This window comes from Kuraishia capsulata, genomic scaffold, assembly GCF_000576695.1.
Source record: "Kuraishia capsulata CBS 1993 genomic scaffold, Kuraishia_capsulata_scaffold_6, whole genome shotgun sequence".
NCBI lineage: Eukaryota > Fungi > Ascomycota > Pichiomycetes > Pichiales > Pichiaceae > Kuraishia > Kuraishia capsulata.
Window position 1 is genome coordinate 329,476 of NW_019172955.1, and position 27,702 is coordinate 357,177.

Here is a 27,702-nt window from a genome sequence, read left to right on the forward strand (position 1 = left end):
GGCCTTTGTAAACCTTCGTGGCAGCATCGTACTGAACTTGCAGTCTAGCCTTGACCTGTTCCACCGGTGCTGCGATAAAACTCACCGTCAGGCCTGAGCCAAGACCAGCAAGGCAGTGGCCTGCCAGTGGAAGTTTCTTGTTATCGTAAAGGTTCTCTTTCAAAAAGCGTCTGTAAACATGTAGGGAACCAAGCATGACACTGTCCATCAACACCCATCCCACTAGGGGTGGTGTGCATCCCTTGTAGAAACCTTTGATTCCCTCTTTCTGTAGAGTGAGATAACAGCAGTTCAAAGGGCCAGTAAATCTTCCGGGCTCAGCGGTCTGTAGCCTGACCTTGACCGTGTCGAACGGGTGGCCCACCATGTTCTTCGCTATTCCCGAAAAGGTCCCAGCCAAAAACCCGAGGTACCTCGGTGGAGGATCCTTGTGCTCCGACATCTGTATTGCACCACCAAAAAAATCGCAAAAACACGTTGACAATGTCAAAGAGGCTTTCCTGCCGGTTCCTGCTTTCGCTGAAAAGTTCAAGTGTGTTACTCATCTTCGGTCGGATCACAGATCTTACCCTCGGCGGGGTTCCGGTCACCACGGTGGTTTACCCCAGATTTCAACTTACGCTTCTGTGCTTAATTCTAATTATAGAAAATTTAGAGAACGAATCGCAAATTCACATCGATCGGATGAGACGAAGACAACTGTGGCTTCTGAGAGTACTTCTGGGCTAATAAAACACGAACATTCTGAAGCAGCGTGATGTAGCTCTGCACAGGGTTTTGGGTCATGACGGTGATGAAGGCCCAAGACATTGCACCCGTCGCGATCCCGTTAACCGATGAGTCACTACTTGTCTGTGTATCTTTGCATCCCGAGAAAGATATAACGTCAGCAGGTGACATCTTCTGTTGTTTGACGCGATCTGCTTGTGACGAATTGGAGTTCTTGAAACGCGAGAAGACACTGGAGACACTGTTTGCCATCAATCGCGTATTCCCTGTTGCATATCCCATGATTGCCTGCATTGCATCCCCCTTCGACTCCTTCCAGATATTATACTCCTTGATACCACCGTCCTGGGCTCTATACACAAATGGAAGATCCAACGCAGTTCCTGAATGGCAAGAATCAAACAGCGCTGTCAGTCTAACACCAGCCCTTAATGGTCTAACCATTATATCATGCATCTGGTCATCAACTATATGGCCAGCTACCTGGAAGTCGACGGGGTAAATTACGTCGTCAAAGCCATCCACCTCATCTCCGTCCAGATCTTGCGTTCGACCCCCGTGGCCAGAATAGTGGAAAAATAACGAATCGTTCGGACGAGCATCTTTTACCAGCCATTGCATTGCCCTCAACATATTCTGTTTTGTGGGTACCCTTCTCATATCCCTGGTATCATCAGTCAAAATCACCATGTCTCCGAAGGCATACCCATGGTAATCATGCAGGTACCGTGACATAGTACGCACATCATTGATACACCCACCAAGCTGGTTTTTAGAGCCAAAATAATTAATTCCGATCAGCAAAGCCTTTTTCCTACCGGTACAATTGGAATATTGAAACTGTTGTACCCGGCCATGGTTTGTCACTACAGATGACTGCATCTGATTGGAAGGTGGAGGGTTCATGGGTCGCTGGTACTGTTTTTGCTGGACATATCCCGGTGGGGGCACCGGTGGTCGCTGATAGTGTCGGTGCTGTTGTCCTGGGTACATTGTTGGTTCAGTTGGCGGAAGAAAAGAACACTGAAGCGGCTTAGCCTCATGAGCAGGTTTGAAACCTCAACTGCACAGCCTCATAGATATGTCTGGTTTAGTGCACGACCATATATCTCTTAGGAAGTGATCAAAGAATTTGGCAAAATACGAAAAAGGTCAAAGATATAATAAATAATGAATTTCTCTAAGTTTCTCCAAAATCACGTCTCAAACTGATATTTGTAAATTTCCTTCACAGCACCGTCAGATTCGTACCGCATGTACTTCTTAACAGCTGGACCCCAGCCGAGAGCTCTCTTGTAGAGCGCCATTCCTTCAGGAAGGCCATCAATTGCGCCACAAAGTGTCTCTCCAAGACCCTCTGCCCGAATATCAGTCAATGGGTACACGTAGGTCTTGACGGACATCACGTTACATTCTGAGTTCGGCAGATGGGTGAAAGCTTGTTTCTCGCAGCGCAGAAAGCATTTGTTGAAGTCCAGATCATCAGGATCAAGCACTTCTAATGTCTTCTTTTCACCGGCATGGTTCTCAGTAAGAGCAAACAACTTTCCATGCGTCTGAATTGACCAATTTGAGCGGTACTTTAGCTCACCTGCTTGTAACCTCGCAAAAAACTTGTTCATTGAAAGCTGCAATTTTGACAAGTATCCGGGAACAGGTCCATGAATGGTTGTCAAGGGTTTATTTGCCTTGAAACTAGGATCGAAACCAGCTGGGAACAAAGAAACTCCAGCACGAACATGGTACTCGTCATGATCACCTTCTGCTGGATTCTTGATTAGAACAATTAAATCATCGTTAATAGTCACAGCCAGAACCTTTAATGCCTCGACCGGATCATCGATATGACCACTGTGCAAAGGCAGGTATTCATCGCGAATTTCGTTGTAGAGTTTCATTGCTCCATCATTAGCAGCAACAGGGTAGAAGTACATCGGGTATCTTTGCATCAAAAACTTTGTCACAGCATCGTAAAGCTCCAGAACAGCTTCACGAGCAGACTCGTGGAACGAAATCACCGTATTAGGATGTTGCGCAAGAATTTTTGCACGGATATTGGACACCCACAAGTACGTGTTGTCGATGACAATCCAGTCATCATGATCCAGCGTTTTCAGACCCATGGTCATCTTGTACTCAGCAGCTCTGAACGTCCTAAATTTCTCAGGTTCAACCTTTTTCCAGTCAAATCCTTCCTCAACTGGAGTGGTTCCAACGTACGGCAGTGGCCTCTGGGGTTTCTTCTCTTCTCGAGAACCCAACCAACCTACGATCTGGCCATACACATCCGGAAAAAACACCTGAGCCACTTTTGCAACCACCACAACACCGGCAATGGCCGCAATGGGCCTTGCGAGAGCACTGGATTGCATTTTGCTAGTCTTGTTGGGAAGAACGATGGGAAACAAAACATTTTTCGTTGCAAAAGTACCATTTGACGGCGAAGGTCGTGCGACTGGCAACGGCTATCGGGCCCCGTTCCTTATCAGTCTTATCGCGGAAGGGGATTTGGGACACGCTGCTTTGGGCAATTCGCGCGTAATGCGCCTTATTCGAGAGATAATTGCCGAAATAGGGAGTAAATTGAGAGTTTATACAAGGTAAAGATCTGTAAGATGCTGTGGGATGACAAAAGATGAGTACGAGATTGGACGGTTATATAAGAGGCTGTGGGATGAAAAGTGATCTGAGTAGACGTTCTTAGAAATGAGGCTGGATGGAAAATGAGCAGATGATGGCACCCTTATGTAAATCTATGTAAGTTCATAGTGTCATAAAGGGGGTATAAGGTTGAAAAAAATGAAGAATACGGTATATGGAAAGAGGGATAAGCCGGATATAATCAGACAGTTCAAGTGCGTGATGTACACCAGATACTTGTACAATGTGCTGAAAGATGGACAGAAAGGAAGCTATGTGCTGTAACTCCATAGCGCTAGGGGTACGAACTACCATGGCAATGTAAACATCATAAAGATGAATTTTTAATTAAACAGATTCTTTTGATGATGCTATTTGAGCCCACTTTCTATATTAGTGCAGACTGTCCGCGTTAGAATTGAGTGTTCTTAGTAGTCTGGAAAGAAGACGGGTGGAAAGTGGACAGAGAAGTTGACGGAGAAACAGAGTGGATGCATCGTCTAGAGGTGAGCCTTTGGATGGTTCATCGGATTGGTCAAAGCTGTTCAAGGCAGATTATTCACAGCTCGGCTGTTCATCTGTTCAACGATCTGGTAGTTCAAGATTTCACTAGTCAACTGTTACTCGCTCCATCATCACAATTCCCTCACAACATCCTCTCAATCCCATTACTCCTAAACTGATCCAACTTTCCAAGATTTGCCCACCACTTGAACAAATACGACTCGCAAATCAACTTGAACCACGGCGTAAACGTCAACGAAGAATCTTCAAACATCGCTTTCAGCTCAGCAGCAGTCACATACTTGATGTCCTTTACCTCGTTGGGGTTAGGCGTCACCACAGGATCTGCTCTCGTAATGAGAATGTAATCAATCTCATGCTCTCCCCAAATTCCGTTGCTGGGAGCCATGTAATGAATACGCGTTAGGAACTTGAAGCCGTCAACGGGGACAAACCGGGCCGCAATCCCCAGTTCCTGTTCCAACTTGCGCTGCGCCGCAGATTGAGCTCCTCTAACAGCAGCGTCCAAATCGGAGCCGAGCTCTCCCGGAACACACAAAGGATGCGAGCAGCACGTATTGGTCCACATCGATGGAAAAGTGATTTTCTCATCGGCCCTCTGCTGCAACAGAAGACGGTCCTGAGAATCAAATAAGAAAACAGAAAAGGCACGGTGCAAAAGACCACGGTCAATATTGTCCATGATGTGGCAAACTTTTTTGGTGGCAGCACCCACGGGGATATCGTCATAATCCAGAACAATACAATTTTCCTCCATCAACCTAATTTGCTCTTCATCATAGCCTTTGAAAATGGACTCGTCGTTCGCGTCGTTTGAGCCAGAAGACGATGGTGCCCCGGAAGTTTCTTCCATTGGTATCACCTCCGGAAATTCCCTGAGGATATCCACAGCCTTAAGACCTTGGACTAGATCAGAGTACGTGTTAATTTTCTCGTTTGTCATTGAAATGGTCTAGTCATAAACACCTCAAATTACTACAACAGAACTCGGCTAAAAGAGGTGCCCCGATGAAAAACCAACATAGAGTGGCTTGCCCGATGGCATTTGGCAGACCCCATCGTCGACCGGCGTCGAATCTGAAAAGTTGGGCGATGCTTGATCTCTCGGAGGCTTTAAGTTTGACACCAGAGTTGAATCCGGAATTAGTTTGATGTAAGTATTTGCATAAGGATAGTGGTTGGAACCAGTTATACCAAATTGCGCCTTAATTCTCGAATCTTCGCTGCATATTAAGCTCACTCGCTTAGCATGCTTCGCTTACAGCTCCAGCATACTAACAGTTCACAGATCAGAACAAAATGTCTTCTCCTCCTCCTCCAAGTCAGCGTTCGTTCCGCCCCAGACGCTTCATCAAGGGTCCCGATAACCAGGCCCACAATGCCAAAGTTGCCGAACTCAGGGCCCAGATCGATGTCATCTCCAAGCAGATCGACAAGGCCGTGGTTGGCTCTGCCATTGTTGAGGAGCGTAAGACTCTGACCGAGGAGCTCAAGGGTTTAATGAAGGAGCAAGCTGCCATGAAGGAGCAGCGTCAGGCCGTCAACAACCAGCTCAAGTCGGTAGAGGCTGAGGTGAAGCGCAAGGTCAAGGAGATTGAGTCCGTCTTCAGCAAGAACTCTTTCAAGAGTGTTGGTGCTATCGACAAGCGCATTTCCGAAATTGACGAGCAAGTCGAATCCGGAGCTCTCAAGCTGGTGGACGAAAAGCGTCTCATTAAGGAGCAACAGTCTCTGTTTAAACTGAGAAAGGACTTCTCCAGCGTCGAGGCCCAGCAGAAATCAATTGACTCTGACAAGGCCAAGATCGATGAGCTGAAGAAGAAGCTCTCTGGAATCCGTAACGATGCTGTTCATAAGCGTTTTGAGGAGGTTCAGAAGAAATTGGACGCTTTGAGATCTTCCAACGATGGAATTCAGACCAAGCGTAACGCTCTCTTTTCCCAAAGACAGGCCTTGCACGACCAGATCAAGGCCCTGAGAGCTGCCCATGATGCCGAGTTCAAGAAGTTCAAGGCCGATATTGAGTTGGAGCAGAAGAAGAGAGAAGAGGAAGAGGCCTCGTACAAGGCTGAGAAGGAAAAGTCCGATTTGGTCGAGAAAATCGCCAAGCTTGAGCAGGAAGCCACTCTCCCAGCCTTCACCAAGGAAATTGACTCCATTCATGGATTGCTTGGATTCTTCGACCCATCTTACGTCAAGCCCCAGCTCTCCATCTTGCCTGCCGAGACCTTCGTCTCCAAGTCCAACATCCGCGTCGTTAATCCCGACACCGAGTTTGTCGTTTTGAAGAAGGAGCGTGAGTCTTTCTTTGTTGGAACCGGTGGAAAGAAGACCAAGTCCAAGAAGAACAAGGCCAAGTTCACTGTTGAGCCTGTCATTATTGCCCAGCTCGCCGACCTCAATGTGGCATTGCCAACCTCTCAAGAGCAAGTCCCGGCTACCATTGAGGCACTCAAAACCAAGTTGGCCGAACTTGAGGCCAACCAAGATGCTGAGACCAAAAAGAACTCCGACAAAGTCAAGGCCAAGATTGCCGATCTCGAGGCCAAGGTCGCTGCTCTCTCTGTCAAACCTGAGGCCACTGAAAAGGCCCCTGAATCGACACCTGAGGCTGCTGAGGTTGCTGAGGCCACCGAGGCCTAATTGCTAATCTGCCTCTCTCTAAAACCGTATTACGGAAATAAACCATACATTTTTGAACGTCTTGTAGGTGATAATGGTTACGTAGTGTGATACTCAAAATATGTGTGTGGCTCAATTATCCAGCGCTAGGAATATTTTTCAGTGTAAATCAGTTAGTTGAGGGCATGCATTGAGGGAGAATAGTTCATAAATTCTCCACAAATTCGAAACTACAAAGCCATGTCTGAAGTAAGCATCTCATCAGAGCTCATTCTATATTATTGATCACCATTAACACCCAAAAAAGGACCCAAAACCACTTCGATCACCACAGAAGACTAAATACACTCTTTGTGTGCCTAGCACCTGCATTTCAAGATCCAATGCTGCCAACCTTGAGCATGCCACCCATGTTGCCTACCAAATTGCCAAAACCGCAGCCATGTTTGATGTTGGGGAACTGGTCGTGCTGAATGTTACTGAAGCGGTTGAGGATGCCGTTGAGATAGGAAAGGCTGGTAGCAAGAAGGTAATCTTTGACTCAGAAGCCGCTTCTAGCACTGGGAAAGGAGTCGAAACAAGCTCCAAAGACTTGAGTCCCGAAACCCTGACATTGGCATTGCTTCTACAGTTTTTCGTCACTCCGCCATACTTACGCAAGCTAACTTTCCAGAAGAAACATCAGCGATTGTTCGAGTATGCCAAAAAGCTGCCAAAACTTTCAACCTTACCATTTATGCAAAACGGCCGAGCTTATGACAGATATCGTGAAGGACTCACAGTGCCCAAGCACTCGCCTAAGGTCAAACGCAAGACTGAGTCTGGAAAGACCAAGAACCCAAAGAAGCTCGCCGTTACGCGGTATGTCAATGTGGGCACCGAGGAACTGCTTAAATTGGACGGCAAAGAAGTTCCAGTTCATGTCAGAGTAACGGTTGATATTAATACAAAGACCATTGTTTCTCCGGTCGCAGCTTACGGAGTTGTTGGTGCAAACGCTTCCTTTGGATACCAAGTTCGGGTGGCTAAAAAGTTTAGCAGTCTGTTCACTGAGAGCGCGTACGCAGATGGTTATACAGGAACTCTTTATGTTAATAGCGGGGATTATTTTGGCAACTCTGTGCCGGATATGCCGAGCGCAAAGCTTGAAACTGGTGCTGATTCGCGGATTCTCGTGGTTGTAGGCAAATGGAAGGATATTTCTGACGCCTTTTTAGCTGATCGCGCCACACTACACGGAATAGGTTCTGCGAGTGAGATGTTTGACGGGGAATTGGAGATACCGAAGGGATCCAGAGTAGAGGATGGATGTTTGATCTCTCTTTCCAAGCTTGCATAGAAGGCCCAAGGGAATGAGCCCAAAAATGAGGTACCGTTGTTGACGATAGTTTAGAAACACTTCTGGGACATATGATTTATTTCAAGATTTGATAACTCAATTTGCAAAATAGTTCTAGCGATCTTACAAATCTGGAGTTGTAGTCACTTATTCAGGAATGAGCTGCACTGATGTGTATCAGCGTTTTCCTTCTCCAGAGTACAGAATTACGCCGCAAATCCTAAATCTGGCACGGATCTGTAGAATTACCATAGCTCCTCGGCAAATCGGTGCTTTTGCTTATTTTCCAGTGTTATTTATGGTAAATCAACTTAATCAATCCTGGTGTTTGCCAGGCGTCAGCTGAGAGTGGGAGTGTCTCAACCAGACGCAATTCCAGCCCCGGCCCATCTGTCGGTGCACTTCACTGAACTAAGAGAGAAATACCAACTATGCCACACCGTTCCATATGGAATACAATTTATTGGATATCACAATCACCAGGGAGATGTTCTCATCACCTTCTGGGCCTTCTTCACCATTCAAAACCAAGGTACCCAAGCCAACCCCGGGTACCAAACCAGAATGGGCCCAGAACAACATGATTCGCCTGCGCACGTCTCCCTCATCTATTTATAAACATGTATCATGCATGCGCCACTACAAAAGCCTAATCTGGATACGCCCTTGCCTCTTTCGGACATACTCCAGTGGCTTGTGCAACGAAAACAGGGCAAATTTTTGCGGGAGCCTGCACCGCCACAGAGAGCGGCAGCTTGTTGACTTTGATCTCTCTCGAACAAACAGATCTCATTCAAAGTTTCTTCCTGATCTAACAAGACAACGGTCCCTTTGACATACCCAAAAGATGCGTTTTTCCGTTCAAATACTTACCGCGGTGTCGCTCTATGCGTCCCGCACATTTGCCTTGGGATCCGTAAGTTTTTGCCCTTGTTCGCTTGATCTGACGATTCACTAACAAATCCAGCTTGGTTTCAACCTCGGTGTCCAGAACAACGACGGTTCTTGTAAAACCGCCAGCGACTATGAGTCCGATCTGGATACGCTTTCCGCTTATACCAGCACCATAAAGGTGTACTCCGCTGCGAACTGTGACACTCTTCAGATCTTTGGTCCTGTCGCAGAAGCCGCGGGGATAACCATTGTCCTGGGAATCGCTGCTACCGGCACCTACGACGAGGAGAAGGCTGCCTTGCAGTCATATCTGCCAAATCTCAAGAAAAGCACTATCGAGTTTATTGGTGTGGGTTCAGAATCGCTTTACAGAGCCGACATCACAGCTGATGATCTGGCTTCTGAGATCAGCGAGATCCAGGATTTGATCGCTGATATTGAGGACTCCAATGGTGACAGCTACAAAGGTACCAAGGTTGGAACCGTTGATTCGTGGAACATTTTGGTGGATGGAGCCAACGCTGCCGTCGTTAAGGCTTCAGATGTGGTTTACGCCAATGCCTTCTCCTACTGGCAAGGCCAGACCATGAAGAACAGTTCGTACTCGTTCTTCGACGATATCATGCAAGCTCTCCAGACCATCCAGACCACCAAGGGATCCACCGATATTGATTTCTGGGTTGGTGAGACTGGCTGGCCTTCTGAGGGAACCAACTATGAGTCGTCATCTCCTGGTGTATCCAACGCAAAGACCTTCTGGCAGACAGCTATCTGTGGAATTCGTGCCTGGGGTGTGAACACCTTTGTTTTCGAGGCATTTGACGAGGACTGGAAGCCAGATACCTCTGGTACTTCTGATGTTGAGAAGCACTGGGGAGTGTGGGACAGTTCGAGAACTTTGAAATATTCTCTTGACTGTTCCTTTGATTGAGCTGAAAGTCCCTAAATCAGAAATTCTGAGACTAGAGTTCAGAGAGTCTAGTCCAGAGACCAGAGTCCAATATACCCATAGTTCATAATCTAGCTCAACTCTAACCATATATCTTTCATTTCTTGCACCCACGTGATAATAGATTTTGGCAAGTAGTGTTCGATCCCTCATTTGCCCCATGTTCGTGGGCCGCCAGCCTGAGGAAAAATGTTGAGGAATTTTGAATTACCAGCTGATTGAACAGTGTTCTTGCCACTAGAATAATTTGATCAAGTCTTCGCAAACCCATAGCGTAGCTTTCTTTCTCGTTAGCCAACAATGAAAACTCGGGAGCGATAGCTACATCAGACATTGCTTTGCCTTGCCTTCATTGTGTTGCACTTTGTGAGGTGATATGCAGTCTTCTCCAATTATATGCTCCCCTTGGATATCTTATATAAATTCGATGTCCTCAAAAGCCGTATAAGCCTTGTAATCAACCACCATCATCGTTAAGCTGCTTTTTCACTGCGGCTCATCGGGAGCGGCTCAAATGTGACTCTGCCAGGACGAGTCAATTCTAATCACCTCCGCACCACCATGAAAACCGTCTCTTTCGAGGCGAATCCTGGCCAAAACCTTTCTCATGAATTCTCAAAGCCCTTCCAAACTTCGTATCCATCCCCCGGAATATCTTCAACTTCGCTAGTCCGCCTACAGATTATCCCCCTCCTAAAAGCTCCACAGTGATCCGAGGTCGTGTATCAACAATTACAAATCTGAGCACAAAACTTCGAGATTCCCGTTTACAGACAAGAGAACACACTTTACAGCCACTTCATTTTGCCCTACAAATCGATTAGAAGATGTTTGGAATTCTGAGAGTGTCAGGAATAGGGCTGCGCGTTACCCCGTTGGTCTCATCACGTGGACTGGCAGCCACTGCCGTGGTTTCGCCCGGACCCGTCCGCAGGCGGAGGAAGACCACCCATTTCACAGACGAGCTAAATAAAGGGCCCAGTTTTGACGATTTTGTGAGCGGAAAGGCGGCAGATATGTCTGTTGATCCACTTGAGGCAGCTCGGCAAGATCCGAATGCTCGTTTGCCCGCCTGGCTAAAGGTGCCGATTCCCAAGGGAAAGTCCTTTCATGCTTTGAAAGAAGATGTTCGTGAGCTCAAACTGGCAACCGTTTGTGAGGAAGCAAAGTGCCCAAATATTGGTGAGTGCTGGGGAGGAAAGAAATCAGAGGCAACAGCAACCATTATGCTGTTGGGAGACACATGTACCAGAGGATGCCGTTTTTGCTCAGTGAAGACCTCGAGAACACCAGCAGCTCCAGACCCAATGGAGCCTGAAAATACCGCAGAAGCTATTTCTAGATGGGGTCTGGGTTATGTGGTTCTTACAACCGTTGATAGGGATGATTTGGCTGATGGTGGATCTCACCATTTGTCGGCAACGGTTGAAAAGATCAAGCAGAAGGCTCCTCGCATCCTAGTCGAATGTCTCAGTGGAGACTTCAGAGGAGACCTGGAGATGGTGAAGGTTCTGGCTTCCTCTCCACTGGACGTTTATGCTCACAACATGGAGACTGTTGAAGATTTGACTCCCCATGTCAGAGACCGTCGTGCTATGTACCGCCAATCGTTAGCAGTTCTACAGACGGCCAAGGAGACCAACCCAGCGCTGGTGACGAAGACATCGCTCATGCTCGGATTGGGTGAAACTGACGAGCAGGTTTTGCAGACTTTGAAGGATTTGCGTGCGATACAGTGTGATGTGGTGACGTTTGGACAGTATATGAGACCTACCAAACGGCATATGAAGGTGGTGGAATACGTGAAGCCCGAGAAGTTTGAGTACTGGAAGGATGTGGCATTGGATCTGGGGTTCTTGTACTGTGCCAGTGGACCTTTGGTACGTTCGAGTTACAAGGCTGGAGAGGCTTTCATTGAGAACGTGATCAAAAAGAGGCGGAGAAACGTTGGTGTTCCCAAAGAGGTGGAGATGAAGGAGGACATGTTGATGAACCAATAAGATGACGACAAGTTGACAAGTTTACCAGTTCTACCGTATATAGCATAAACAGTTTGAAAGCGTTCTTATGAAGGAAAGACCCGTGAAGTTGGATGAGTAAGCCGAGGAGCCTAATTCAAAATGCTCGAAATGACCTCCCTGCTGGTCTCAAAAAGGGTTCAAAAGTGATCAAATAAAGTACGAAAAGAGTTTGGGGTCTGCTCAGAACAAATAGCTCCACAAATTACGCTTCACGTTGCCGCTAGCCAAGGTCGATGTATACGTAGAGTTCGAGCCCGTGTAAGCAGACGTGGAGGCAGCAGCGGAGGAGGAGTTGGTGAAAGCAAAACTGGCAAACTGAGGAGCATGGTAGACTGTAGTTGGGTCAGCCGAATAGGTGGATATTGGGAAAGTGTTCACCGTGGAGGGCGAGTCGGAAGACGTGCTCAGGACTGTAGTCACAGAGTTACTGGCACTGACACTGGCATCCGAGGTGGTGACGGTGTAAGTGAGGGTCTGTGTTTCCCAGATGGTTGACTCGATATCAGTCGAAGTGGTGATCACAGTAATAGTGCTTCCACTAGCATCTGTAACGGGGATCGTAGCCTCGATAGCGATGGTGTGAGTCACGGCCACGGTCGAAGTCAAAGTAGTGACAGAGTCATCTGTGGCCTCTGTAGAGGAAGACCCTGAGACTGCAGCATCGCATCCACCAGCAGTAACAGTCACAGTCACAGTGGCACCGGTAGCTTCGTCAGCGAAGGTCTCGTCTTCTTCACTAGCCGTGCTGACTGACTCGGTGGTGGAGTCGTAAGGGTAGGTGTAGTACACCGTAGACGTTGAGGTCAATGTGGTGGTCAAATCCGTGGTGCGCGAAGTTGAAATACTTGATGTGTTCGCAAAAGCTGTGGAGTTTCCAAAATCACGTTTTCTGAACTCCGGAACGCGAACAGGGGCAGGCAGAGCAACGGCCTGTTGGACCAGTGCGGCGCAAATCAGCAGCGTGTTGGAGAGCTGCATAGTTGTGTAGATGTTTGAATTCTGTAGATTTCTCGGGGAAAATATCTCAAAATAGTTTTTTGAATACGAAGAGCCGACTGGTAGGGATCTAGAGTCCGGAAAAAAGAGTGAAAAATCGGAGTTCGAAAAGAAGGAGTGGACGCGTTCAAACGCTGGCGAGGCTGGAAGAGGTTAGTCGATTGCACGTTCTGTGGAGTAGGCGATTCACTTACGTTGTAAACTTTGGATTGATGAAGAGCAATGATGAACAACAGAATACCTTTCAAGGGGCGAGGGTGAGCTGAGCCCAGCTTTATAAAGGTCCTCCTCAGATCCCGCTCATATGCACGGTGATGAGGGAAGGGGCAGGACAATTGTTCTAATTTTACTTTGATACTCGTATCCGAGCGCCAAAAATGCAAACGGCCTGCCCGATGGCTTCCGAACGCACATTCCTGACGTCAAGAAATGTCTCCGAGTACGTGTGGAGCATGCATATGACTCCTTCCTGGCGGTTAGCCCACATCGCGTCTAGCTGCACGTTGGAAGGAGCGGCTCAGCATTTCTTGGATTACTGTTGGCGATTGCCTGGTCTGTTGAACCAGAAACCGCTGAAAGGCCATATATATTTAAAACTACAGCTTCACTTTGGCAAATAACATCTTCTCACACTTACAAATATATACACATACACATAGCTTTAATTACTTGCTCCTCCACTCTCGCGCTCACCTAAGGCGTGTCCATGCCAAGTCTCGCTACAATCAGAGACGCCGAGCGCGTTGTTTACGCGCCCAAACAAACGCGCTCCTTCGTTATTTTGCGGCGCAAATAGACGCCTGCTTGGACCAGGCTCAGCACCAAGTTTTGGACTGGCATTTTTGGGGGGTCCGATTGAACGCCTTCTCACAGATCAGTATCTGGGCGCCAGCCAAGGTGGGCCTCCTCGATGAATTCGTACCCGCGCAAAGCCTCCGGAAGATACTCCTGCTTGACCTTTCCATCCAGAAAGTCTGGGTTATACTTGTAGCTTTTTCCATAATCCAAATCCTTCATAAGTTTTGTGGGGGCATTTCTAAGATGAAGCGGAATTGGGGACGAGGCAACTGCCGGTTCATTATCGAGCATTTGGTTGAGTTTTCCCCAAGCACGGTAAATCTGGACACTTTTTTTGGCACGAGCCAGTTTCACAGCACAATGTACAAGCGCCATATCTGCTTCAGGCAATCCCACAAACTGAACTGCCTGATAAGTCGCTATTGCGAACGGCAAGCACGAGTCATCCAACACACCCACGTCTTCACTGGCAATACGGATCATTCTTCGAGCAATGTAGAGTGGGCTTTCTCCGCCCTTGAGCATTCGCCCAAGATAGAACATGGCGGCATCAGGATCGGATCCACGGATAGACTTGTGAAACGCAGATATGGTATCGTAATGAGCATCACCAACCCGATCATATACCATGTGGGTTCGCTTTAGAATAGACCTCAAAGTCTCGACATCGACCTCAATGCTCTTCAAGTCGCCTGCGCTTGGATCATCCCCATTGGCATAATGAGAATCCGTCAAATCCAGCAGGTTAAGAGCACTTCTAGAATCCCCATCCGCAATATCGCTAAGGTATTCCACAGATTCGCGTGTCAAGCGCAACATGGGCTGTGCGTTCACATACTTCCGAACTCGGTTGATCATCAACAGAGCCTTGAGAATCACTCTGTTTAACTCCTCGGGCTTCAGCTTGTTAAGAGTGAAAACTCGGCACCGAGATAACAATGCGCTGTTGAGCTGGAAAGATGGGTTTTCCGTTGTAGCACCGACCAACACAATATCTCCACGCTCAACATAAGGCAGAAACACATCCTGTTGGCTCTTATTGAATCTGTGAATCTCGTCGCAGAACAAAATGGTGCGACGCTTCGTCAACCGCAATTCGTTCTTAGCATCTTCAAAACACTTTCTACACTCTGCCATTCCACTCGATGTGGCACTGAGTTCGACAAAACGCGATTTGGTCACTTGAGAGATAATTCGGGCAATGGAGGTCTTGCCCACACCAGGCGGACCCCACAGGATCATCGACGGAATTCGGTCATGCTCTATGAAACCACGTAGAATTCCACCAGGGCCAACTAAGTGTGATTGGCCAACATACTCAGCCAAGCTCTTTGGTCTCAGTCGCTCAGCGAGCGGGATCTTGGCTTGTTGTCTCAACAATCCCACGTCCACTGTCTCGTCGGTAGGGCCAAGCACAGGCTTGTCTTCTTTTTGTGAAGGCACCACTTTTCGTCTCTTTGTATCCTTGCCAGAATCATCTGAGTCCAAATCAATGATTTCCCCGGTTCCAGCCGAAGTGTTCGATCTACTGGCGGTATTCGCACTGCTTGGTCGCCTCCCCGTCAGGAGACTCGATATCTGGACCTGGGATGATGATCTCGAGGTCTCTGGTCCGGTACATGTGTCCACATGCTGCTCTATAAATTCGATATCTCCTTCTCGTGAGCAAATCGGGCACTGTGGCATTTTGAGATCTTGTCTGGTGAAGAAAGTGAGCAAAAAGCGGAGAAAGGCGCGTAGAACATGTCGCGGAATTTTGCAGATGTAGTCTGCGGCTAGATACTGCTTGGTACACTAAAATACAATCGGTTACTTAAATACAGTGCGAGACCAACAATGTACCAAAATTGCGAATAAAACGGTATCATTGGCGTTTCTGCTGTCAGAAAAATCGATATGGTGAAGCAACTGAGTCAAAAATAACAATTCTAAGCAGAATCCTGAGTTTCTAAGGTTTGTGTCTACTCACTCCATTAGACCCTTACACTACTTATGTTCTTCGTGAAAAATATGTGTTATATAGATAGATGTCAATGTAGATATGTGAATTCTTCTTCATTTAGCTCTTATTCTTCTCCTTGAGCCGTCTCTCCTCCTCCTCCAGTAGCGACAACCGAAGCGCCTCCTCCACCATGCGCTCTTCCAAATCTTGCGAGTCGGATCTCGACTGGAACCGTGAGACAAACCCGCGACGCGATCCGTAGCGGGGCTGCTGGAGTGCATGTGGATCCGCAGTCGTCTCATTATCAATGATGAGGGATGTGGCGTGAATTGCACTAGCTGCCGCAGACCGCCTAGCCAGCTTCGCACGGGCACCAATAAGTTTCGTCTCCCAGTCGGGCCGAATAGCATCAATTGTGATCACACCTGGTGCGTTAGAAGGCAAAGACCCACGTCTTTTGCGTGTCGCAGCAACCGGTTCCGCTGACAAAAGTGACTCGGCTGACTTCTCTGTGGGTTTGTCCAAGTATGTTTGTCTGGGTGGCGTTCCAATCGCCGAGTGGCTCCTTGCAATGGCAACTGACATGGAACTGGTACGCTTGTGAGAACCCGCAATGCTCAAAGCACCCATTTCCTCCTCGATGGTATCGTTAGCCCTATACTGAGCAGGTGGAATTCCACCAATCCCCGTGCGCAATCCCAGAGGTGTATATGTGACTCCAAAGTCTGGCATTGCACAAAAGGGACACTTGACTGGCTCACTGATCAAGTCTTCAGGGTTGGAGATTTGGTCCTCGGGAACTGGGACTCCTTGTTCGTCGTGGGGAGGATGGGGGTCCTGCCTTCGCATCTGTACAAAACATTCAGTGCAAATCGGTTGGACACAGCACCGGCTGAGATTCAGGTTTTGCGGGTAATACAAGAAACAAATGGGACATTCCGCGGAATCCCGGTATAGAGTAAGCAATAAGCCCTTGGAGGGAAGATTTTCGAACTGCTTGATACCCTGTGTCGACAATTTTCGGTCCCTGTCAAACCGTTTTTGCTGCTCTTGTTGCCATTGAATTCCTTTGAGTCGCAGCAACTCCTTGAACTGTTTGTTTTCACGTCTCTTGATCGTTTGCAAAGAACGGTGCAACTTGTGGTCGTCCACGTCCTCCTCCTGGTCTAGTTCAATGGGTGCCGCATGCAGCGGCGTACTTGCAATGAAATCGAGAAGCTGCTCATCTGACCAGTCCTCGTCAAAATCTTGCAATGGTGTATAAAACGGCGATAGCTTCCGTTTGATCACTAGGTCACGAACTATATCCGTTTTGTAGTCTAGCATCTGTTTATAAGTCCCGTACGGTGCTAAATAGCCACCGTCAACACTCTCATCATAGCGTACAACCAAATCCAGTGTGTGCTGCTCTTTGATTCGCTGCTTTTCCTTGTCCTTGTCTTTCTTCTTCTTGCGCATTGCCCCAGGATAGTAATCTCGAGACAGCACTGATCCAGCGCCACCTCTAAATTCGCCCTCCGACGACTGCGACCTATTGCGGGTCCTGTCCTCCTTCGCGGGAACGTTTCCCATGCTGAAAAATTACTGGGAGCTGACCGAAAGCTGGTCGTTCTGGGGTCTTTCGAAGATATGTGGTGTTTCTGGTGCCAGAACCGATTCCGGGCGGAGCGGAAACGAAATAAAGGTTAAAGATTCCCACAAAGCACAATCAAGAAAGACCGTACTCCAATCGTGCACCTTCAGTTTGATACACGAATAACTGATCTTCTTTGTTGCGACTGCGGAAGAAGCTTTAGTCCATTTGCCTAGTTTGAGACCTGCCCCTCCCGGCCGGTATCCCCAAAAGGGGGCAAAGTTGCGTGTGCGGGACAGTTCATGGGGGCACGTGACGACACTGACGAGCAAGACGTTTGCCAAATCGAAAATTGGAACTTGCACGCCTGTCGGTGAAATTTCGTTTGCCGGACATGGAGAGCAAACGCAAACGCAACAAGTGCTGCGGGAGAGTTGGAGAGTTGCTTTTTTCTTCTGAGCATTGTAGGCTTTGTAACCACCAGTCTAGACGACTCGTATCGGTTAAAGTTACATTATAGCACGCTTGAACCAGATGCTGCCTACACCGTACTCATCGCTTCCCACGAATCGCGTCCTTGTCCGGATCTCATTCTATCACCAAGAACTCCCAGTCACCAGCCTCATAAATGTAAACCAAAACTTAAAAATGTCCAACGTTCGCCCTAATCGCATGCCTTAAAAGCAACGTGTTCTTTTCTGATTGTTCGGCGTGTTCCGTTCGTTTGAGCTTTCTCGTGCGGCTCGTGGGAGTGGCATGACAAATTGTTGCCACGTCTTATCTTTTTCACCTTCACTTACTGGAATCTTCTTTCCAACGACGTGTATATTCTCCCCTCTAATTCGGGTTTTCTCAAGCTTTTGCTACCAAAACTCAAATATACCACCCCAAAATGAGAATCCACGCGTTGGCCTGTTTAGGTCTTCTCGCGACGGTGTTCGGATTGGAGCTGCCAGAGTCCAACCATCTAAGACTGCAACATCCTTCGCCACCACCACAGCTGTTGTACGAGACATATCACGAGTTCCAGGGCTCTCCTTTCACTAACTACTCTGAGTTTCTACGTGAGCCAATTAATGATACCACCGGGGTTACCATTGGCCAGATCGACTCCATCAACAAGGCCCTTCGTCCGGTGCTGGAGAGCCTGACACACGAGAACTTCTTCAAGATTTATCGTCTCAACTTGTTCAAAGAGTGTCCATTTTGGGACGGTGAAGGCTTTTGCATGCACCGGTCATGTGCCGTTGACACTATTGATGACTGGGAGGATTTGCCGTTGATTTGGCAGCCGGAAGCGCTTGGAAAATTAGAGTCCACTGCCCATGAACGCGATCATATCCCCAACGTGGATTTGGACGATGAAACGTGTATAGATGCCATTTCCACTAACGACAATTATTGTGAGATAGATGAGGATGATTGTGTTTACGTCAACCTTGTTGATAACCCTGAAAGGTTCACTGGTTACGGAGGAGAGCAATCGCTCCAGATCTGGAAAGCCATTTACAACGAGAATTGCTTCCAGTTTGGCCATTCCCAATGTGTCGAGAAGCAATTCTTCTACAAGGTGATTAGTGGAATGCACAGTTCCATTAGCACACACCTTACCAATGAGTTTCTGGATTTGGATACGAAGGAATACGGTCCCAATCTGAAGCAATTCATGGTCAAAGTGGGCGATTTCCCAGATAGACTCCAGAACATGTATTTCAACTACATTTTGATTGCAAAGGCTCTGTTGAAGTTGGACCAGTTCCATGTACTGGATGACTTTACCCTTTGCCAGGATCCTGAGCTTGCACAAAAGGAGAGTGCTTTGAAGGATGATATTCGCAGTCTGGTTGCTCCTTTCCATGATCAGTTTGGATCAGATTCGTACGCAAGATTGTTTGACGAAAGGCAACTATTCCAGGACGACACAATTTCACTCAAAGACGAGTTTAAAGAACGGTTCAGAAACGTGTCGCGCATCATGGACTGTGTCCATTGCGACAGGTGCCGTCTGTGGGGAAAAGTGCAAACCACCGGTTATGGAACTGCAATGAAGATTCTTTTCGAGCTTGATGGTGCTGATAATTCGAGTTTTACTCTCCAAAAGACTGAACTCATTGCTTTAATCAACACCTTTGACAGACTATCCAAGAGCATTTCTGCAGTCGGCAGGTTCCAGGACCTTTACAGCACGGAGATCGTGAGGGAGAATATAGATCTTCAAGCCACCCCAAAGACACAAAACATTTTCAAGCAAGAGCTTAAAAACGTCTACGACGCGCTTTTGTTCGTGATGAAGGCGTACATGCAGATCCCACGCATGGGCTACAATTGGTTGTTGATACGGACCATCTACTATTGGAATAAGCTTATCGGAGTTGTTCGCGAGGACTTCGACGAGTCGCGGCTTTACCACATTGACCTGTAAATAGAAGAGGTGATCTGTGAATGACTCCGCTGAGAGGACCTGGTATACAATGGAGAACGATATAGAAGAGTCTCTCGAGTGTTCTTGAGATGTCAATATGAAACCAAAATTAAAAGCAAACTCAAATACCTAGTTAGCATCAACATCAAAATTAGTTAAACAAATCAAAATCATGAGCAAGCTTCGACTTCGGTCTTGCCATAGTAGTGTACACTAGAAGAATCAAGAGCTGATCAGAACCAACCAAAAGTTCCATCTCACCTGTTTTCTCTTCTTCCTCAATAATCAAATCGTCGTTGGGTGGAGCCTAAACGAATCCTAGTAGACCTCATAAGAACCAATAGGCATTAACAAACAATCAGTAGCTGCAATTTGCCATATGGCTGTTTGTAATCTTAATCGTCTCTTCGCTCGTCCTTCTTCTTTTTCTTCTCTTTCTTCTCTTTCGGCTCCTTTTCGTCCTTCTTGATTTTTTTGCCTTCGCTATCATCAAAAGCCTTTCTCGCCTCGTTGATATCCCGTTGCATCACCAACAACTCGTTGACTCTGCCTAGCTTAGCCGGGTCCTTGCGTATCGCAAACTTGAAGTCTTCAACCTTCACCTTGTTCCGCCGCTGCAATTTCGCTGCAATCTGGGCCTCATGGCACACATCTACCAGATACTCGACCAAAATGTCCTCTAGTGCAAAAGCAGTGTCCAGATTCGGCGTGGTAACATCACCGTACGCATACAACAGTGACTTGAGATCGTTGGTGAATAGCTTTGGCGTTTTCTTTCGGTATTTGATGTTTGACATTGTGGCGTATGTACGAGTAGAGCGTGATGATGCCTTTGTGGCTGCTATAATATTTTTGATGCAGACTTTTCAAAAGACTTCGCTAGCGTATCGGATAAATACCCCAGTGGTTAACATCGATTAACTCAGGCAATAGATTCCTCAGCCTCTTACTCTAGCCACAGGCATCAAGCCTCATCATCGCCAAACGAAAATTGGTCCGGCCACTTCATGGAGTCTTACCTTACCGAGACCTAACATTGGATCGTCACAGAGTGGTGTTACTCTGCTGGTCTTTTCTATTTTTTTTGATATTCTTCGGATTTTAAAGATTCGCATACCCTCCCAGAGATGTCCAAAATATTATCCCGAGAAGAGATTGAACATCTCATCTCGGTGGGCAGGATAGTGGTGATCTACGACTCGCAAGTGTTAGATCTCAAGAGCTGGATAGACCGTCACCCGGGTGGTGATAAAGCGGTCCACCACATGATTGGAAAGGATGCAACCGACGAAATGAATGCCTACCATTCTCCGGAGACTATTGCCACTTTTAGGAGGTGGAGAATTGGGTCCATTGACTACTTGTGGGAAAACATGATACCACCGATCCAAGGCGGAGTTTTCCGTTCGCTGGAAAACAAGGAGAAAGACACCAAGAAAGCTTCTAGTGCTCCCAAAGAGCTCAGTGGTAAAATGCCAGATCATGTCAAGCCAAGAATTCCGGCAGGCACGATTCCTTCTAAAAAAAACGAAGCTGAGCTTTTCCCGGTGATAGACAGTGCCATTCGTGATCCAAAGGCTGTCATAGAGAACTACGATAACCGCATGGTCAGACTAGACCTCGAAAGTGTGCCACCATTGGACTATGCCACTCAAACTCGGATATCACAACATTATCGGGAATTGCACAAGAAAGTGGTTGAGGGAGGCTACTACCAGTGTCGATACATCGAGTACTTCAAGGAGTTTTGTCGGTGCGGATCTCTACTTCTCTATTTCCTCGTTTTCTTGAAAACCAACCATCTATGGCTGTCTGCATTTTGTCTTGGGTGTGCCTGGCAACAGTTACCGTTCATAGTCCACGATGCCGGCCATATAGCTATCACGCATAACTATCATGTGGATAACATCATTGGTGCTTTGATCAGTGATTTCATAGGAGGATTGTCTATTGGTTGGTGGAAACGTAACCACAATGTTCATCATCTGATCACAAACGATCCTGTTCACGATCCGGATATCCAGCACCTTCCCTTTTTTGCGGTGAGTTCGCGATTGCTGGGATCGGTGTATTCGACTTATTATGAGAACACTCTGTGGTTCGACGCCTTTGCCAAGACATTTGTGAGGTTTCAACGCTACACGTACTACTTGATTCTGTCCTTTGGACGTTTCAATCTGTATCGGTTGTCTTGGATTCATCTTATATTGGGCCAGGGCCCCAAGAAGGGTAAAGCTGCGTACCTCAGATACTTGGAATTGACCGGACTGTGTTTCTTTTTCTACTGGTTTTTCTATCTCGTCATCACCAAACGATTGACCAACTGGAGCGATAGACTTATTTTCCTGATGATCTCGCATGTAACAACCATGGTGGTTCACGTTCAGATCACCCTATCACACTTTGGTATGTCAACTTCGGACCTGGGACCATCTGAGTCATTTGCTGCTCGTCAACTCCGAACCACTATGGATGTGGATTGTCCTGAATGGTTTGACTATTTTCATGGTGGTCTACAATTCCAGGCGATCCACCATCTGTTTCCAAGGTTGCCAAGACACAACTTCCGTCGGGTCCAGCCATTGGTAATTGACTTTTGCAATGCCACAGGCTTGAAGTATTCCATTTACGGGTTCATGGACGGCAACGGAGTTGTTTTGGACAAGATGGGTGATGTTGGAAAGCAGGTGAAGATCATCAAGGATTGCTTGAAGGGAATGAAGATGGAAGCAGAGGAGAACGTCAATCTGTATGAGAAGAGGCTTGAGAGTATTGATGAGTTGAAGACATAAGATTCCACAGAAAAGAGCATACTTATCCGAGGTCTAGGACTCATGATAATGGATTTATCATGCATTGACACTTCCGGAAATCTATACCACTATAGAAGCTTTTAAGAAAGCACTTGGGGCTGTTGTCCTGAGATTATCTTACATATAGGTATTTAAAGTTGTTTTATGGATATACCGTAACTGTTTATTTTACACTCAATATTTCATTTTAGACTCTTATTTCAAAGTCCCATCTCAGAATTCTCAAATTTCCAAGAAAGCTGAATACCTTAAAGGAAACCCTTTAGTGCATACACTCGGTTCCAGGAAGGAAAGCCGAATTAACAAGGGCAACGCTAATTTTGTGATAGCTATTATAAACTCACAATTCGCAGAGGGCCAATGCAATATTAGTCAGATTTAAACGCGAGAGGACCTGTGACTACCAATAGAATTGGGACCTTTTAAAGGTACTGCCGGCCTGCATGGCCCCAAACGCAGAAGTCAGATCACGTGATCTTAAGAGCATGGGATGAGCCGCATAGAATAATTTTGAATCCCGAGTTCCGAGCACCGAGCCCCGGTCACCCAAACGCCCATTAGTAAATGGATCTGCACACTCAGTGAGTGTTCGATAATCAAGAGCAAAACACTTTTGAGCGAAATAAATTATTTATGCTTCTCATCACATGATGCCGACCTGCCAATTGCCCACCACTGAACTATAGAAAATTCGTAATCATATCTGCTCATGCAGGTTTCGTAATGCTCCACCACCCAAATTGGACTCTGCAGGATCCTGAAAGCAAGGCTTCGGGCAGATTAAAAACATTCAGCGTGCGGCTGAATTTTGTCAACGTTAACCAGTTGAGATATCCCACGTACACCACAGAGTTTGCAAAGTCACCTACCCATACAAACAGCCAGAACATTTGCTAAATTGATACATCATCAATCACCTATGTAACGTTTATATTTTCAGATTTGGGGATCCCAAACCTGAAAACTGCCACATCGGAAATGAGGGTCGGGTAGGGTTTCACAGTTGATGCAACGGCTGAGCATTAGTAAGGCCTTTTATTTCACTGTACTGAGCAGCTGAGTCGCATAGACCGTGCGTGGAAACTATAAGAACCACAGCATCCATATAGAGGCTCTTACTGCCACAGAAGTTATAATATTCGTACAAAGCATTCGTCATTTTGAGAAGTGACATTTGAAATAAGCAGTTCCATTATGAACAAAATCAACCATCTTCTCAGCCGCATTGGAGCCTTTAGAGACAAGACTTCAGAAAATTTTCAAGCGCCTTTTTTGATATTTTTCGTGGTGGCAACTTCTCAGTTATTGGATTCTGCGAATATAACCGCTATCGTAACCACTCTTTCTCAAATCCAGACTAAATACGATACGTCCTTCCCAGTTGCCAGTTGGACTGTCAGTGCTTATGCTCTGTGTTTTTCAAGCTTTATCATGATTACGGGAAGGATCGGGGATATAGTTGGTCACCATATCACTTATACCTTAGGCTTGTTTTTGTTCGCGATTTTCCTTCTTGTCGCTGCTGTTGCCCAGAACCTATACGTTCTTATAGTGTTTCGTGCTTTGCAAGGAATTGTTGCAGCAATGACGATTCCATCCGCTTATGCCATTGTCGCTAACAGTTTTACCGGGAGGACTTTGAACATGGCAGTTGCTGGAATTACTGCATCCAGTAGCATAGGATCCGGTATTGGTTTTCTGTTCGGAGGTGCTTTCTACAGCACCTCAGTTGGTTACAGAGGAATGTTCTACCTTTTCGCAGGCCTTGCTTTTCTGGCATCGTCTCTTTCATTTCTACTTGTGAAAAAAACGATGGCTTCCCCTGCGAAGATTTCTAAACTCGACCATTGCGGAGTTTTCTTAATGCTTGGCGGTGCATTGTTGCTGGTGACTGGTCTGACTGAAGGTGGTGAGCATTGGGATTCTCCCAAGGCATACGTGCCAATCATAGTTGGAGTTCTCATGCTCATAGCGTTCCTGCTTTGGGAGAAACGTTTCTATAATCAATTCAACTGGTCGAGATCCTCTGAATTGCTTATTCCAAAAGAGCTTTGGATGGTCCCAAATTTCATACCACTCATCCTTGTCTTGGGAATGAACTTCGGTTCCATGTTCATTCAAGTCCTCGTCAACGTTGACATATACCAGTATGTGTCACATCATTCTGCCATTATCTCTGCCCTACAAGCTCTCCCGGGACCAGTCTCGGTGTTTGTCTCCACCTTTGCTCTCGGTGCCACGTTTGGCAAAGTTCCTCCAAAGTATGCCATTTTTGTGGGTAATATTTTTAATGTAGTTTCAGGTGTACTTTTGAGCAGACAAGGTGCTGATACACACTCGTACTGGAGATTTGGCTTTGTGGGTTTGATCATTCTGGGCGTCGGTACTTCATTGACTTTCATCAACACCTTGAACACTCTAGTTGTGTCATGTCCTTTGAACTTGCAAGGTCTGTTGTCAGGGACGGCTTTGACCACTGCTCAAATGTTTGTCGCCGCAGGTTCAGCTGCTCTGTCGTCAATTGTTGGTTCTGTCGAGCTCGTCGATACTGTCGAGGAAAGACATAAACTTCTGAAAAGGTACCGTGATGTATATTATCTTAGCATAGCTTTAGCAGGGTTAGCTATTATTGTGACATTCTTTGTCAAGAATCTGCCAATCACGCCTCCTGCTGAGGATGCCAACAGCGATGTTGAGTCTGGGAAGAAGGCAGAGATGGTGCCACCTTCACTCACCGAAGTTGCCAACCACGAAACCGAGTTCACTTCGGAAAGCGACACGAATCATTGAATTTCCCTCAAATAAGTTCCAACAGCAACTGAAAAAGTTTGAGTATTCTAGCTCTACTTCCTTGACGTTTCCAAAATATAAGTTGATGGTGACGCATATGAGTCTAGCAGAATCTCACTTTGTCTGCTTGTGCGCCTTACAAATTATTATATTATCAACAAATTGGGCGTGTTTAGTCTATTATCTTCCTATTCAATGATAATGTTGAACTCAAACATTGGAAACCAACTGCATACTTTTCAAAATGGGCTCTAATCTATCCTTGTAGTAGTAGTAACCTGCAGGTTCAGGTGCAGGCCCAGCTGCAGGTCAATGCGCCATAGTGAGTCTAAGAGCAACAGGTTTCTAGCGAGGGTAAACCCTTCTTTTTTAAAAAATGCATACACATGTCCTGAGAACTTTTATTTTTAGTCAGTGAAAAGTCTCCACAGCCATGCTCGTTAATCTGACCTCGAAATGGGCAATTAGGCCGTTCTTCTCACTTGCAGGTTGAGCCTTTGCTTTTGCTGCAAAAATCTAGAAGTCGTGCCTGACACACTATACTGGACACACTCGCTACCAACGACTAGACGCTTTCGCCTCGAAGAAGGCATGGAGACAATAGTTAGCCGAAGCCCGCAGACGTCCTCAAATGATGATAGGAGTGTCGAGGAGGAACATATGCTCCCACAAGTTTAAGCTGGCAGTGCGGTGGCAGACGACGGGCTCCCAAACAGGTGCCCTGTCTGGAACTGTACAAAAGTTTCTAGGACTAAACGGGATAGTTCACTCGGAAGCAGACTACTACTCAGATGTACAAGAAGGTATTTTGTCACATCTAGAGCGTCGTGGACTGGTATCACAGGTCACGGGGGAAGTCCTTGGGGAATTGGTCGAAAAGAAGAAGCTAGGGCTTTACTGTGGGGCAGACCCTACAGCTAGATCACTTCACCTAGGTAACCTGTTACCGCTGATGATATTACTCCATTTCAATCTGCGTGGACACAACATCACTGCGCTTGTTGGTGGAGCCACTGGGGCTGTTGGTGACCCCTCAGGAAGGGCTACTGAGAGAACGGCGATGGCCACAGACACACGGCTCAGCAACGTAGATAGGATTCAGCTACAGTTGAGGCGGTTCTTTGAAAATGGACTAGATTATTCATATTCGCGGAATATTTGTTTCAAGTCTGATCAGAGTGGAATACAGAGTTTCCGCAACAATCACAATTGGTGGAAGGATGTTTCTTTGATCCAGTTCCTGGCCGAGTATGGTGGAATGATCCGAGTGAACCAGATGCTTTCACGAGACTCAATTCGCAGTCGTCTAGAATCAGAGGCAGGAATTGGATTCAACGAGTTTACCTACCAAATACTCCAAGCCTACGACTTCTATCATCTTCACGCGAACGAAAACGTCAGCATCCAGGTTGGTGGAAACGACCAGTACGGAAATATCGTTGCTGGAATTGACTTGATATCCAGGATTTCAAAAAGCAGAGGAGAAAAGAACCCCAAACCGGCTTTTGGAATGACAGTGCCACTGTTAACAACCGCAAGTGGTGAAAAGTTTGGAAAAAGTGCAGGAAATGCTGTTTTCATAGACAAAGAACTCACTTCTGGATACAATCTTTACCAGTTCATGGTGAACACCGCAGATGCAGATGTGCAGAAATTTTTATACAAATTTTCGCTATTGCCTCTCAAGGTAATTGATGCTGTTATAGCCAAACACGACCAGGATAGATCCCAAAGAATCGCACAGAGATTGTTGGCAATTGAGGTGTGTGATCTCATACATGGAGATGGCGAGGGCTTCAGTAACATGGTGATATCAGACTTGTTATTCGGAAACAGGGACACGAGTTTTTCGGTGAATGAGATAGCCGATGCTTTTGAAAGACAAAATCTTTTGATTCATATTTCAGGCGAGCAGTTTGGATCTTTGTCAGTTCTGGCTCTATTGGAGAAGTTGTACTTTGGTGAGAAGAGTCGGTCTGAGCTAAAGAAACTAATTAATGCTGGTGCCGTGTATGTGGGTCTTGAAAAGGAGCGAGCAAAAGACCCTAGTGCCGTTCTTGAGAGACGCCATCTTGTGGAAGATCAAGTTCTATTGATTAGGGTTGGAAAAAAGGATTATAAGGTGGTGAAGGTGAGTGCATGATAGGCGATCTGGGACGTGAAAATGTGTCAAAACATTGTAAATAGCGAATCTTGTGTGGACCAAGACCAAGATATGAATATACTTGAAACTTATTGATACCTAGACTTGTAAGAAGGCCTAGGCTAAAAAAAAGTTGAGAGCACTAGAAGTTGAAGGATAGACGCATTATACATATATGCCCAATACCACTGTTACATTACGATACCATGTTCACAAAGCACGATCAGATAATTTATAGAAGAGCTTAGAATTCACAACAGATATCAGATATCGTATAATCTGTATCACATAATACATGACAACTCATATCTAACATATAACTCAAAACTTTAAACATATGCCAAAGGTAATCCAATTACCTTACCTCAACCACCACCTTTAGAATGACGAAACAACTTCATACTAATCCACGAAATCACACACCACAACCACACTATCACGAAATTCAAAAAGAATATATAAACGTAGTAGTGTCGCACCGCCTGTCCATCACTCTGTTGAAACAA

General features: G+C 46.4%; 16 protein-coding genes across 16 annotated transcripts; 8 read left to right on the top strand and 8 right to left on the bottom strand.

Moving 5' to 3' along the window:
• Positions 1-651: 651 nt before the first annotated feature.
• KUCA_T00004916001 (uncharacterized protein) lies at positions 652-1,722 on the bottom strand (the record flags this gene model as incomplete). Its single annotated transcript, XM_022606048.1, has 1 exon — positions 652-1,722. The coding sequence occupies one exon, from the start codon at positions 1,720-1,722 to the stop codon at positions 652-654; it is 1,071 nt and encodes a 356-aa protein (XP_022460919.1).
• A 203-nt stretch (positions 1,723-1,925) lies between these two features.
• On the bottom strand, positions 1,926-3,101 carry KUCA_T00004917001 (uncharacterized protein; the record flags this gene model as incomplete). The annotated part of the gene is made up of 1 exon (XM_022606049.1): positions 1,926-3,101. The coding sequence occupies one exon, from the start codon at positions 3,099-3,101 to the stop codon at positions 1,926-1,928; it is 1,176 nt and encodes a 391-aa protein (XP_022460920.1).
• Positions 3,102-4,015: 914 nt separating this feature from the next.
• Positions 4,016-4,837, bottom strand: KUCA_T00004918001 (uncharacterized protein; the record flags this gene model as incomplete). The annotated part of the gene is made up of 1 exon (XM_022606050.1): positions 4,016-4,837. One exon carries the CDS (start codon positions 4,835-4,837, stop codon positions 4,016-4,018), a length of 822 nt encoding a protein of 273 aa, XP_022460921.1.
• Positions 4,838-5,193: 356 nt separating this feature from the next.
• On the top strand, positions 5,194-6,537 carry KUCA_T00004919001 (uncharacterized protein; the record flags this gene model as incomplete). The annotated part of the gene is made up of 1 exon (XM_022606051.1): positions 5,194-6,537. The coding sequence occupies one exon, from the start codon at positions 5,194-5,196 to the stop codon at positions 6,535-6,537; it is 1,344 nt and encodes a 447-aa protein (XP_022460922.1).
• Positions 6,538-6,756: 219 nt separating this feature from the next.
• On the top strand, positions 6,757-7,855 carry KUCA_T00004920001 (uncharacterized protein; the record flags this gene model as incomplete). The annotated part of the gene is made up of 2 exons (XM_022606053.1): positions 6,757-6,765; positions 6,824-7,855. 2 exons carry the CDS (start codon positions 6,757-6,759, stop codon positions 7,853-7,855), a joined length of 1,041 nt encoding a protein of 346 aa, XP_022460923.1.
• An 847-nt stretch (positions 7,856-8,702) lies between these two features.
• KUCA_T00004921001 (uncharacterized protein) lies at positions 8,703-9,421 on the top strand (the record flags this gene model as incomplete). The annotated part of the gene is made up of 3 exons (XM_022606054.1): positions 8,703-8,771; positions 8,823-9,345; positions 9,396-9,421. The coding sequence occupies 3 exons, from the start codon at positions 8,703-8,705 to the stop codon at positions 9,419-9,421; spliced, it is 618 nt and encodes a 205-aa protein (XP_022460924.1).
• Positions 9,422-9,473: 52 nt separating this feature from the next.
• On the bottom strand, positions 9,474-9,860 carry KUCA_T00004922001 (uncharacterized protein; the record flags this gene model as incomplete). Its single annotated transcript, XM_022606055.1, has 1 exon — positions 9,474-9,860. One exon carries the CDS (start codon positions 9,858-9,860, stop codon positions 9,474-9,476), a length of 387 nt encoding a protein of 128 aa, XP_022460925.1.
• Positions 9,861-10,525: 665 nt separating this feature from the next.
• KUCA_T00004923001 (uncharacterized protein) lies at positions 10,526-11,698 on the top strand (the record flags this gene model as incomplete). The annotated part of the gene is made up of 1 exon (XM_022606056.1): positions 10,526-11,698. One exon carries the CDS (start codon positions 10,526-10,528, stop codon positions 11,696-11,698), a length of 1,173 nt encoding a protein of 390 aa, XP_022460926.1.
• Positions 11,699-11,899: 201 nt separating this feature from the next.
• Positions 11,900-12,697, bottom strand: KUCA_T00004924001 (uncharacterized protein; the record flags this gene model as incomplete). The annotated part of the gene is made up of 1 exon (XM_022606057.1): positions 11,900-12,697. The coding sequence occupies one exon, from the start codon at positions 12,695-12,697 to the stop codon at positions 11,900-11,902; it is 798 nt and encodes a 265-aa protein (XP_022460927.1).
• An 885-nt stretch (positions 12,698-13,582) lies between these two features.
• KUCA_T00004925001 (uncharacterized protein) lies at positions 13,583-15,199 on the bottom strand (the record flags this gene model as incomplete). The annotated part of the gene is made up of 1 exon (XM_022606058.1): positions 13,583-15,199. One exon carries the CDS (start codon positions 15,197-15,199, stop codon positions 13,583-13,585), a length of 1,617 nt encoding a protein of 538 aa, XP_022460928.1.
• A 373-nt stretch (positions 15,200-15,572) lies between these two features.
• KUCA_T00004926001 (uncharacterized protein) lies at positions 15,573-17,027 on the bottom strand (the record flags this gene model as incomplete). The annotated part of the gene is made up of 1 exon (XM_022606059.1): positions 15,573-17,027. The coding sequence occupies one exon, from the start codon at positions 17,025-17,027 to the stop codon at positions 15,573-15,575; it is 1,455 nt and encodes a 484-aa protein (XP_022460929.1).
• Positions 17,028-17,920: 893 nt separating this feature from the next.
• On the top strand, positions 17,921-19,450 carry KUCA_T00004927001 (uncharacterized protein; the record flags this gene model as incomplete). Its single annotated transcript, XM_022606060.1, has 1 exon — positions 17,921-19,450. The coding sequence occupies one exon, from the start codon at positions 17,921-17,923 to the stop codon at positions 19,448-19,450; it is 1,530 nt and encodes a 509-aa protein (XP_022460930.1).
• Positions 19,451-19,845: 395 nt separating this feature from the next.
• Positions 19,846-20,247, bottom strand: KUCA_T00004928001 (uncharacterized protein; the record flags this gene model as incomplete). Its single annotated transcript, XM_022606061.1, has 1 exon — positions 19,846-20,247. The coding sequence occupies one exon, from the start codon at positions 20,245-20,247 to the stop codon at positions 19,846-19,848; it is 402 nt and encodes a 133-aa protein (XP_022460931.1).
• Positions 20,248-20,577: 330 nt separating this feature from the next.
• On the top strand, positions 20,578-22,242 carry KUCA_T00004929001 (uncharacterized protein; the record flags this gene model as incomplete). The annotated part of the gene is made up of 1 exon (XM_022606062.1): positions 20,578-22,242. One exon carries the CDS (start codon positions 20,578-20,580, stop codon positions 22,240-22,242), a length of 1,665 nt encoding a protein of 554 aa, XP_022460932.1.
• A 1,605-nt stretch (positions 22,243-23,847) lies between these two features.
• On the top strand, positions 23,848-25,053 carry KUCA_T00004930001 (uncharacterized protein; the record flags this gene model as incomplete). Its single annotated transcript, XM_022606064.1, has 1 exon — positions 23,848-25,053. One exon carries the CDS (start codon positions 23,848-23,850, stop codon positions 25,051-25,053), a length of 1,206 nt encoding a protein of 401 aa, XP_022460933.1.
• Positions 25,054-25,684: 631 nt separating this feature from the next.
• Positions 25,685-27,196, top strand: KUCA_T00004931001 (uncharacterized protein; the record flags this gene model as incomplete). The annotated part of the gene is made up of 1 exon (XM_022606065.1): positions 25,685-27,196. One exon carries the CDS (start codon positions 25,685-25,687, stop codon positions 27,194-27,196), a length of 1,512 nt encoding a protein of 503 aa, XP_022460934.1.
• Between the last annotated feature and the right edge of the window lie 506 nt (positions 27,197-27,702).